The sequence below is a fragment of the Peromyscus leucopus genome, chromosome 23 (genome assembly GCF_004664715.2).
Source record: "Peromyscus leucopus breed LL Stock chromosome 23, UCI_PerLeu_2.1, whole genome shotgun sequence".
NCBI lineage: Eukaryota > Metazoa > Chordata > Mammalia > Rodentia > Cricetidae > Peromyscus > Peromyscus leucopus.
Window position 1 is genome coordinate 42,211,452 of NC_051082.1, and position 12,577 is coordinate 42,224,028.

Genomic DNA, 12,577 nt, shown 5'->3' on the forward strand with positions numbered 1-12,577 from the left:
TTTGACCTACAATCATGCCTGCAAGATGTGTTGGGTTAAAGGTAGCAGAGAACTTGTGGGAATGGCCAATTAATGAGTAGCCTAATTTGAGGCTCAAGCCAGGAGACTGAGCCGATGCCTGACCCTCCATAGATGGCCAGAAGCCAGAGGCTGGCTAGCCTAGAGACCTAAGATAGAACCAAACATGACTAGCCAAAAAGAAAATTCAATGAAATGATTCCTCCTGATAGTCTACTATCCTCATAGACCAGAGCCTAGCACAAACATCATCAGAGAGGTTTCATCCAGAAACTGATAGGAGCACATGCAGAGAACCACAAACAAACATTAGGCAGAAGAGGGGTGAGTTACAGGAGTCTAAGTGATCAAGGACATTACAAGAACACAGATCATCGTATCAATGAACCAGGGATCATATGGCCTCACAGAGATTGAAGAGACAATCATGGAACCCCTATGGGTCTGAGCTAGGTCCTCTGCATAAGTGTTGTATTCTGCTAGCACCTTACCATTGGGATATGGAAATTAAGCAGTATCCTTGGCAATAGCTTGTGATGCTTAGGAGTACTCAGTGGTCCCTCTTTGGCCAACGACTCAATGAGGTGTAGTCATTGAAGGTTTTACTTGATGGCATAAAATGTCTTGTTGGGGCATTTTCTCCTTATTTGGTGCCTCTATTTAAATTCCTGTCACATACATATATATTTCAAGAAGTTTTTATAGGAATAGGTTTTCAAATGTACCTGATTATTAGTTGTCAGTCTCTACATTCCCCCCTTTCCCCCTGTTTTCCATTGTTCTTTCTACATAATCCTCCTATTCTAGTCTTCCCTGTATCTCTTCATAACAATATGTTATATTTCTCCTTCCTCAGAATATCTTTTCTTCCACCCTGCTCTCTTAGTAGGTACCTAACCCTGAGGCTATTCAGATTGTAGCACACTCATTTCAAAGACTTAACAGCTAACATCCTCATATAAGACAAAAATATTTGTCTTTTGTGGTCTGTTTCTTGACTCAGGATGATTTTTTAGTTCTCTCTATTTACCTGCTAATTTCATTTTTTAAACATATTTCACTCTGTAAAAATATCATATTTTTATTATCTACTCATCAGCTGATGAACATCTAGGGTATTTCCAATCTGCTATAGGTTAGCAATGAACATAGATGAGCAAGTATCTCTGTAGTATGATGTAGAGTCCTTTTGGTGTAAGCTTACTGGTGGTATATCATAGCTTGATCTTAGAGTATATTGATTGGCAGTTTCGTCAGGGACCCCCCACACTGATTTCCATAGTCACACAAATTAGCACTCCCATTAGCAATGAATAAATGTTACTCTTTCCTCATATCCTCACCAGCATGTGCTGTTATTTGTTTTATTGATCTTTGTCATTGTGACTGGTGTAACATGAAATCTCAAAATAGTTGAATTTGCATTTCCCTGATGTTTAAAGATGTCATACATTTCACCAGGTGTTTCTCAGCTATTTGTATTTCATCTTTTGAGAACTTTCTGCTTAATTCTATATCAAATTTTAAAATTGGGTTGTTTGTTTTCTTAATTTTCATTTCTTCTAAGATTTATGTATATCCTAGATACTAACCTAATACCATATATATAATTTATAAAGATAATTTCCCAATATATAGAGTGTCTCTTTGTAGGACTACTGGTGTCCTTTGCCATACAGAATATTTTGAGCTTCATGAGGTCTCATTTTTTAATCATTGGTCTTAGTGCTTGTGCTATTAATATATTAATTAGAAAACACTTTCAATGCCAATGTGTTCAAGTCTATTTCACACATTCTCTTTTATCAGATTCACTGTGTCTGGCCTTATGTTAGTCTGTTCAATGATAAAAATATTTCACTATTCTTGGAATGTAGGCTGGTAATAGAGTCCTTCCTAGGTTGCCCCCCCTTTTTTGTAAGAAATCAGACGTTACAGAAGTGTGGACTTATGTGTAAGTCTTCAATTGATCAATGTGTCTGTTTTATGACAATCCTAGCATTTTTATTACTGTAAGTCTGTAGTACAGCTTGAAGTCTGGGACGATGGTATTGTCAGTAGTTCTTTCATTGTTATGATTTTAGTTATTGTGTGTAGGTGTGTTAGTTTGAATGTATCTGGCCCCCATAATTCATAGGGAGTGGCAATATAGGAGTTGTGGTTTTGTTGGAGGAAGTGTGTTACTTTGGGGGGCGGGCTTTGAGGTATCCTATGCTGAAGCCATGCCCAGTGTCTCAGACCACTTCCTGTTGCTTGTGGGTCAAGATGCAGGGTTCTCAGCTCTTTCTCCAGCATGTCTGCCTGCATGTCACCCACCATGAAGATAATGGACTAAACCACTGAAACTATAAGCCATCCTAAATAAATGTTTTCCTTAATAGGAGTTGCCATGGTCATGGTGTATTTTCCACAGACCCTAACTAAGACACTGTGTATCGGTATATGTGTCTGTGTTTCCATATGAAGCTGAATATATAGATGTACACACACACACACACACACACACACACACACACATATATATATATGTATATATGTGCAGACTTGTGTTCGATGTGTTTTGTTGGGTATTTCATTGACTCTGTAGATGGCTTTTGGTAGCATGACAGTTTTCACTATAATCATCCTACTGATCAGAGCACATGGGCGAATGTTACACCAGAATGTTACATCTTCTGGTGTAATTGTCAATGTCTTTCTTCAATGTCTTAAAGTTGTTTTAGTTTTCAAAAATACAAATCATTCACTTTTCTGGTTAGAATTATCACAAGAAACTGATTAAAGAAGAAAAGTTTTATCTTAGTAGTCACTCTCTTGCAGTCATTTCAGAAGAAGAATTAAAAAACATTCAAATCCTATTTACGAGGCAAAGGAATTCACAAACATTAAGAACATTTCTTGAATCAGAGAAGACTTTGAAAATATCATACAGTTCTTAGAAAACTCAAAACGCTGTATTGTTGCATCATTTTAACATTTTAATATCTGTGCATTTCACCTTTCCTGAAGTAATTTATTGGTGAAATTATTAAGGCCACTCCACTTAGTTAAAAGGAAGATTTATTTAGTGGGTAACTTACAAAAAGGGAAAGGTAGGTCGCAGGGTCTGGGGAAGGTGTATCGCAATCCAGTGGTGTTCTCTGGAGCTCTGCTCGGTCCACCTCCACCGTTCAGGGTCCCGGCACAGAGAGAGCGCTCACCCATCCAGCTTTTGGGTCTCCAGGCACCTCCCCTGTTCCCGCCTTGTAGGCATAACCGTTGCCAGAGTCTCAATGGGGGTTGGAATTTCCAGATCCAAGCTGGAATGGCTACCCACTACAGTAATTCATTTTTAATAAAGGAAATCCCATCAGATATCTTATTTTGACTTCTATAAATCAGACTATTCTTAGTTATTTTACTCAGAAAAAAGATATAGAGCTGCAAAGATATTTTGGTGGGAAAGGAACCTGACACCCAGTATGACCAGCTGAGTTTGACCTGTGTGACCCATGTTATGACAGGAGAGAAATGACTCATCAAAGTTGTCTTCTTACCTTCATCCCCATGCAGTGACATGAGATGGAGCCCACAAAGGCACACAATAAAAATTCCACATATAATAAAATTTTAAAAAGAAAGAGATGAATTGTATATACCATAACAAACAAGAAAAAATTTAAAAATAACTGGAAATAATAAAATATTTTTCAAGTTCATGAGGCTTCATGAATTTATTCAACTTCAAGGGACACAGGAAAAAAGAGGACCACTAGTTTCAAACTTGTAAATCACCTCAGTTCACAAGATGTCATCTTTAACCATCACTTAAATTAAGGTCTTCTTTGATGAGTACATGGAAATAATGAATTCACTATCCATACAGTAAACAATTATCCATAATTTTTCAGGACTTGGTGTGGTGTATCAAATAAAGCTTACCTGAGGATCAGAGGACAGAGCCAGGCACTAGATTAAACATAGAGGCCAGGCAATGGTGGCACATAGCTTTAATCCTAGCACTCGGGAGGCAGAGATCTGTTTGTATTTCTGTGAGTTCAAAACTACACTGGACTACATAAGATTGATTCAGTCTAGGAGAGAAACAGAACCAGGCAGAACACACCTTTAATCTCAATACTTTGGAGGCATAGGCCTTTAATCTCAGCACTTGAGATCTCATGCCTTTGGTACCAGTATTTGGGAAGCACACATGCCATTAATCCCAGCACTAGGAAGGAAGTGAAATGGCTGGGTGGAGAAAGGCATAGAAAGTGTGAGGAGACAGGAACCAGAGCATCTTTTCAGCTGAGGACTCAGAGGCATTCAGTCTGAGGATTCATGGAGACAAGATCTCCACTCCTTTTGGGCCTGAGGATTTGGTAGTGGTGAGAAGTTTGTCTAGTGACTTGTTCCTTTGTCTCTCTGATCTTTCAGCATTTACCCCAAAATCTGGCTCCAGGTTTTTATTATAAATCCATTTAGGATTCATGCAACACATTGGTAAGGGCCATTTGTGGAGACATGTCAGTATGCTACCACCAAACCAAGGATTTTCTGTGAGTTCTAACCAACTCAATTTATACAATTTCTTACTTCATGAACACAATGCTTTATTTTGATCAATCTCAAGGCATATTCCCAGGTAGCTGGACCTTGTCAAGCTGTCTGAATTAGGACTTCACTGTGCTTGGTATGATGATGCATCGAGGGGGGCAGATCAATAGGTCAAGTGTGCACAAAATCATTCTAAGGGAAACCAGACCAGACACCCCAAAGAGGTATTTTGATGCAAAATCTGTAGAGACAGCACAAACTCAGTGAAGGCAGATCTATGGAGAGCTAGAATGGCATGGATTATGATTTGAATGAAAATGATTCCCATAGGCTCAAATGTTTGAATATTTGTTCTCCATTTGGTTGAACTCTTTAAGAAGGATTATGAGGTGCAGGCCTGTTGAAGGAGTTGTGTCACTGGGAGTAGGCTTTGAGGTTTCAAAAGGTTTAGTCATTCCCAGTGTCCTCCTTATGGATCCAGATATGAGCTCTCAGCTGTTCTGTCTCAATGGCTTTTTTCTCCACCACAAACTTTAACACTCTGAAACTTTAAACCCAATTAAATGCTTTCTTTTAGATATTGTCTTGGTCATGTTTTTTTTTTTTTTTTGTCAGTAATAAAAAAGTAACTAAGAAGAAAGGTGCAACCAGGCAGAGGCCTATTGCTGTGACAGGCCTGTCTATTTTGTTTTCAGAGGAATATTAAGGAATATTAATGACTTTGGGGTTTTAAACTAGAAGCTAGGTTAAATCTAGAACCAGAATTTAACGGCCTATCCTCGTAGCAGCTAGGAAGATATTTTAGAGAGCCCTATGGAGGTTGATGGCCCAGATACAATGATATTTCTTTATCATTATGATGCCAGCTCTCTGAAATCATAAATCCAGTTAAACACATCTTTTATAAACTGTCTTGAGCACTGTGTTTTGTGACAGAAGTAAGAAAGTAACTAATACACATGAGCTTGATGCAATCTTCTTGTACTACCATGGAAACAAAGTACTTCTACACAAGAAGGTAAATGGAAATGTATGGCTGTGAAAATTGTACCACTTAGATGCCATTATTGCTTTTTTTTTTTGTTTTGTGTTGCTGTAGTATACCTGAGACAGGATTACTCCTAAAACTAAATTATTTGTTTTTTCTCCTTCTATTTTCTTTCCTTCCTTCCTCCCATTTTCTTTCTTTCTTTTTTTCATTCTTCTTCCCTTCCTTTCTCCTCCTCCTCTCCTTTCTGTGCCATGGTGACACCCAAGTAAAATGCAAATGAAGCATACTATTAGCATCTACCAGGTGATGCCTTAGCTGGTGTCCCCATCCCATATATTCCCTTTCGCTCTCTGGAATAAAATTTGGCTGTCTCCGTGAAGCTGACTCTCAAGGTTCTTTCCATAGTGCTCTAGCCATATAAGCACTTCTGACCACTTCTGCTCCCTTTGTCTCTGTAGCCTAGTGGCCAGTGGACTATGAGAAAAAGGGAGACCCCTCACAGCTGGCACCCACCAAACAGGAAGTTATGGAGTGCACAGAGTTTGTGAGTGCACCCCTTCCACCACTGGCAGAGGGTAGCTGCAGCTTGCCTGACTATCCTGGTTCCAGGATCAGTCTTCTCTCTTCCTCTCTTTGTTTTACTTTTGTTTTGTACCTTTGCCAGGGATTGGATACATGCCCTACATTGAAGATTATGCTCCTTTAAAAAACCAAAGGTATCCAATAAACAGCCCATTACCAGATGTAGGATATCTACACTCGGATTGTTCACCAGAATTGTCCTTAAGAAGACCTAAAAATACAGGAGACTGCCATTGCTTTTTGTTACTAATCAAAACATGAGGGTAAGATCCTATTGCAGCAGACAGTAAACACATTGGTTATAGGATTTGTCAACATTGTACTGACCAGGAAACTTTCTCCTTGATGGCAATCTTTTATAGTACTGGGTGGTGCTTGGGAAGATTCATTGAGGGAGTCTTTCTTACTCAGTAGTGAATCCCATGAACTCCTCTAATGACTGTCATGGCAAGATAGGAGTGTATATAAGAAAAAATGGTATGAATTTTATGGGGAGTAGCCCACCACTTTCTGCTTGGATTTAACTCCATTCCATGGGAGAAAACACATGCTTAGTACTCTATTTCTGGCCAATGACCCAAGGTTGTAGAGCTCAGAGCCCAAGAATGAAAGGATTATTCTGACGAATAGTCTTAATATCCAACTGCCTTCTAAATTTGCATCATTTACCAATAGATTAATGTATCCCTCAGATCTAATCAAAGAAATTTCTCTGTGAAGTGGATAGTGGTAAACAAAGAAACTTAAAACCCATCAAAGTGCCAAGAATAATTGTCAGTGGAATGCTCTACCACAAATGAGAATTAAAGATTCAATAATGGAAACAATATTGACAAAATTAATGAGAAATCTTTTATCAGCATTGAAATGAAACATTTTGTTTTGTCTCTGGGGAAATGGGCAAAATTTGATATTAGAGAATATAAAGATTGCTAAATAATTATTTTCCTTCATACACAATAATAGAGACTCTATCAAGACAATGAAAAATAATTGAAGACTCTGGCATGAAGTGTGGTAGATTAAACTCACATTCATCTAGGTTTTCTTCAGGAGTAAATTAAAATCCAGGTATTTAGAATGCACTCTTTGAAGAACATATCCGAATTTGAGATAAAATCAACCTTCCTTTATGGCTCCATTTCTTGAAATAATCTTCAGGAAAATAGGGTTTTCTGGAGTATGAATAACTTTCTTACCTAATTTCAAGGGAATCTGAAATAGTTAAATAAATACACTGGTAAGTGTATCAGTTTTACAGAAGACTGGTAGAACTAATATGTTCAGAAAAATTGTTGTCATGTGTTGTCACTTGGCTGTGACCCAGCATTCAGAAGTAAGAGAGAGGAGTAACACAAGACTAAGACTTACTTAGCTACATAGCATGTTTTGTACCATCCTGAATAATACAGACTGCTTTCTAGAAATAAATCTATCTTTATAAGTGAAAAATGACTTTTAACACTGTGATAGTTTGAAAGAAAATGGCCCTCAAAGGCAGTCATACTATTAGGAAGTTTGGCCTTGTTGGAATAGGTGTGGTCTGATAGGAAGTATGTCATTATGGAGGTAGGCCTTCAGGTGTCATGTGCTCAACTCATGCCCAGTGTCTCAGGCTACTTCCTGTTGCCTTTGGATCAAGACAAAAAATTTCCCAGCACCATGTCTGCCTTGAGGCCACTGTGCTCCCTATCATGATGATAATTGACTAAACATCTGAAACTGTATTTTCCAGAGAGAACAGGGAAGATGCACATATAAACTTACAAAAATGTGACAGCATGCACATCATGTGACATGTGCAAACTCAAACCAAATGGAGTGCTTGTATGGATATGAACATTGTCTCACCCTTGGTTGAGGAGCTTTGATGTTTGATGGTTGCTGTGAAAGGCAGTCTGTATTTTTTATTAAGTCTGTGACCTCTATTAGTCAGTCAGATTCCAGGCCAGGCCACACACATAAGAGCAGTCATCTAACAGAAACTGGACTTGATTAACTTAAAAATTAGAGAGAAAAACAGAGAGAGAACTCATTGAGTGTGAGGTGCGGTAGGGATGTATCTGGGATAAATTGTGATGATAGGGTGAATGTAATCAAAATGTATTATATGAATTCTCTAAGAATTAATAGCAATGTTTAAAGAAATGCATCTATGAAAAATTTTGTTTGTTTTTAATACTTAGAAGAGTTTAAAATGTTTAATATATTTATTAAGGGATTTAATATAAAAATGTCCTCCAAGGCACCATTTTAATTTTTGGATAAATTAGGTGATTTAGAAAGTGGGGGATGCTTTAATGAATGAAGAGAAAATAATAATAATGAAGTACATGTGGGTAGTTCACGGGTTTTGGGGTTGGAGAGCAGTGGCAGCCTGAAGACACCATATCTAGAAGACAGGAGTAAAGTGCACCAAGAAAATCTAGTGAAGGTTCTTGACTTGGGGGAGTCTTGATTGATATGAACTTGAAGGATAAGAAATAAAGATGAATAAAGAAGGGAAGAAACACACAGATTTATAAAAATTTGAGTGGATGCCTGTTAGGCTAGACCCGAGTTTCTAAATGTGAGAACAAGTACCTATCATGGCCAAACAAAGGAGTCCTTCATACCCATGAATAATGATTTAATGCAGTGATTTTTGTCAGTGGCTGTAAATTGGAACCACTGTGGAATATTTGAAGTGCCTCTGGTGGGCGAAGGATTTTGGATATTCTGAGATGACACAGGGATGGATCATAAGGTGATCCTAACAGTGAGAAGAGGGGTGTTTCTGACTCTTTTACCTGCTCATGGGACATTTTCCCTCCTACTGGGTTATCTCACCCCTGCTTGATATGAGCATTTATGCCCAGTCTCATTGCATATTGTTATGCCATGTTTGGTTGATATCCCTGGGAGGCCTGCTCTTTTCTGACAGGAAACAGAGAAGCAGTGGATCTGGGATGTAAGGGAAGGTGGGGGCTACTGGGAGGAAGGGGGGAAAGCAGAGAGCAGGCTGTGGTCAGGATGTATTTTATGAGAGAAGAATAAATAAAAAAATAACTCATAGTTTCTATGTATGGTATAAACAAGTATGAAAATGCTATAAAAATTCTATATGATAAAATGCATATATACTTGTAACAAGAAAAATACTCAAATTCAATGATACTATATGCAATCATAAAAGGAATATCTTCATTGACCCTACATGAACTTAACATTTACACTTAGACATAGATTAACTGGTTCAGAACTCAAGGGCCCTAGGGCTCAAGCATGGCTTCATATAGATCTTTTGACAGAGAAAACATTAATTAAAGATAAAACAGTGTATTCCATATATATTTCATATATATATATATGTGTTTATATATAAATCCAAGTTTATGAAAATGTCTATGAATATAAAACAAAAACATGCCAAAAATCATATATTCTGCCTCACCTCTGTTTCTTCACAAGGATACAGGGAAAAGTTCTGTAGGATTTTGACAATTGCAAGCTTCATGTTAATGAGAGCAAACCTCATGCCAATGCAGTTTCTAGGACCATGTCCAAAAGGCAGGTATGTAAAAGGATTGATTCTATCTTTATTCTCCTTGCTGAACCTGGTGTCACAATTGAACAAGAATACAAATAATGAAACATGAAGTGCACAAGAGCCACATGTTTAAAGTTTTCACCTACAGTCCCCAGCCAGAATCATACAGGGCACTTCAGTGGGTTCACTATTGCAATCAGGGTGAGTTAAATCATTACGAGATTTGGAATTTAAAGTTCTCTCTACAACTTTATGGTAAAGGAGCTTCTGAAGTTAATAAGATGATGAGTAGTGAATGATCATTGAAATCAAATTAGTGTTTAAAGTTTAAAATATTAAGAATGTCACGTGTTCCTGGTGTGAAAACATCACAAAGTAAAAGTGAAGGAGAAGGAAGGAATTGCCCTGTCACTTGAATTGGGACTTTGCTCATTGGGAAAGGAGGAGACGTATGTTACAGATGAACTGTTTCTATTCCATTCTCTCTTCACCATCCTCTTTTTCCTTTCTGACCTTGTTTCTGTCTACTCATCCTAACTATTTCTTCTTCTTCTTCCTCTTCCTCTCCAGCCTTCTTTCCCTCATTAATCCCTTTCACAAAATCTTTGACTGTCTCTCACTCCTCCAGGAGTTTTCAACTGAAGTGATTTGCAAGGACACATGCTGCTTCTCTACTCTGTTATCACTGAATTTTGTCTCCTTCTCCTCCATTAGGGGAAAAACTACTGAAAGTACAGAACTATGTCCAATTAAAGTTTGATTTCTCACATGATTATTTAAATAAAAATGCTGATTCTGGAAATGTTCTAGAAGACTAATAACCATCTGTTCTCTGAGAGTTATTAAGTATTAGGGAAGATTAAAAATAATTTCTAAATTATTTTATAGGACAGCATTGGAGTCCAGTGAAAGTTGTACTGGTATGTGTGTATAAGCTGAACTTGGCAGAATCCTGATGGGGAAGATTGTACACACACACACACACACACACACACACACACACACACACACACACGAACCATTAGCATTCTTCTGTAGACATCTTATATACTGCATTTGATTAAACCTCAGCATTTTTAACCTTTGCATTCCTCTTTCCTGGTCTAGTCCCGATGCCCACTGAGCCTATATTATATGATTGAAAGCTGGACCAACAATAGAAACACACAATGAATAATGTGCCTGTTTTTGGTCACTAAGTTAAAGGAGGTGGAAGTGGTGGCTATGTAGAGGGACATAGAATTCACCTAATCAGAAAACAGGAGTTAGGTGATTCCATTCTATTCCTCTAATAAGTACTATCCATAGACCATCTTCCAACTCCAGGGACACATGGCTAAGAATACAAAGTCTTAGACATCAAGAAATTAATGAAATAGGCTACTACATGTCTAAATTCTTGGCCTCTTGTTTCAACTGAATCTATATTAAAGTATCATTTTTTTTTTTTTTTTTTTTTTTTTTTTTTTTCGAGACAGGGTTTCTCTGTGTAGCTTTGCGCCTTTCCTGAGCTCACTTGTAGCCAGGCTGGCTCGAACTCACAGAGATCCGCCTGCCTCTGCCTCCCGAGTGCTGGGATTAAAGGCGCGCGCCACCACGGCCCGGCTAAAGTATCATTTTTACATGAGTAGCATGATATGGATTGGACAGTTTATTTATAGGAATATGTATATATATTCACACAACTGCATGTGGGCATGTAAGTAATACCTAAATAACAATTTGTAAAAAAAAAAAAAAAGAGGCTATTCACTTGAAGAAGTGTGGGGAGGGATCTATAGGAGGATTTGAAAGGAAGAAAGTGAATGAAGAAATGTTATTCCAAATTATAATCTCAAAACTTAAAAAAAGATAAAATATGATCCTGTATTTTTATTAGTGGAGCAACAATGGCAACCTAGCAATTATTCCCATGCTGCATACAATTCCCACAGACTGGGTATTCCTTCCCACTCACAGAATACCCAGATTCAGATTCAAGAAGGATGAAAATATCACCTTTCTGATCAGTAGATGACTTGACTTTGGAGGAGTCACCCACTGGACAAGTGTGAGGGAGTTTCCTTTACAAAATAGACAGAAACAAAACTAAGAGGACTTGTATTAGCATTCATCCTAAGTGGCACAGCTTGACCTATCACAGAGGAGGCTTTCTGCACCTCTACCCACACTAAAGTCTAATACAATGTATTGCTATATTTGGGAAATGATTCCTATATTTGAGGATGTATCCAGAGAATTATGGACAGCATCAAAGAAATAGAAACCTAACAACTTAAGTAAGATAAATGATTTTCTTATCATGGTAATGGTACTTGCTCTCTTTGGCACATACTTTACACACACACACACACACACACACACACACACACACACATATACACATGCACACACACTCATACACACACACACAAGCCTGTGTCATAAAATAGCATTTATGGGTTATAGAAAGTAATCAGCAATTATAAAAAATAGGAGAAAACTGATATTTTTCTAATTTCTAAATTCTTACACATAATTTGAAATTTGTCTATGATGTCATAATATTAATGGTATTTTTATTAATGTTTTGTGATAGTTTGAATGAAAATGGCCCCATAGGCTCATAGGGACCTGCACTATTGGGAGGTGTGGCCTTTTGTGGTAAGTTCTCACTGGTGGTAGGCTTTGAGGTCTCAGAAGCTCAAGCCAAGCCTAGTGTCTCAATCTTCTCTCCCTGATGCCTCCTGATCTGGATGTAGAACTCTCAGCTACTTCTCCAGCTACATGTCTGACTGCATGCTGCCATGCTTCCCTCCATGATGATGATAATGGACTAAACCTCTGAACTGTAAGCCAGCCCGAAAGAAATGTTTTACTTTGTAAGAGTTGCCATGGTCAAAGTATTTCTTCACAACATTCAAAACCCTAACCAAGAAGGT

General features: G+C 37.9%; 1 protein-coding gene across 1 annotated transcript in view; it reads right to left on the reverse strand.

Annotated features, from left to right (window-relative positions):
• Positions 1 to 6,956: 6,956 nt before the first annotated feature.
• Positions 6,957 to 12,577, reverse strand: part of LOC114687328 (cytochrome P450 3A13-like) — a 190,302-nt gene continuing 184,681 nt past the window's right edge. Inside the window, exons 12-13 of the mRNA XM_037198463.1 lie at positions 9,561 to 9,723; positions 6,957 to 7,342 (exon numbers count right to left, since the gene is read on the reverse strand). Coding sequence (XP_037054358.1) covers positions 7,247 to 7,342; positions 9,561 to 9,723 — 259 coding nt within the window. The 3' untranslated portion in view covers positions 6,957 to 7,246. The remainder of the gene's footprint in view (positions 7,343 to 9,560; positions 9,724 to 12,577) is intronic.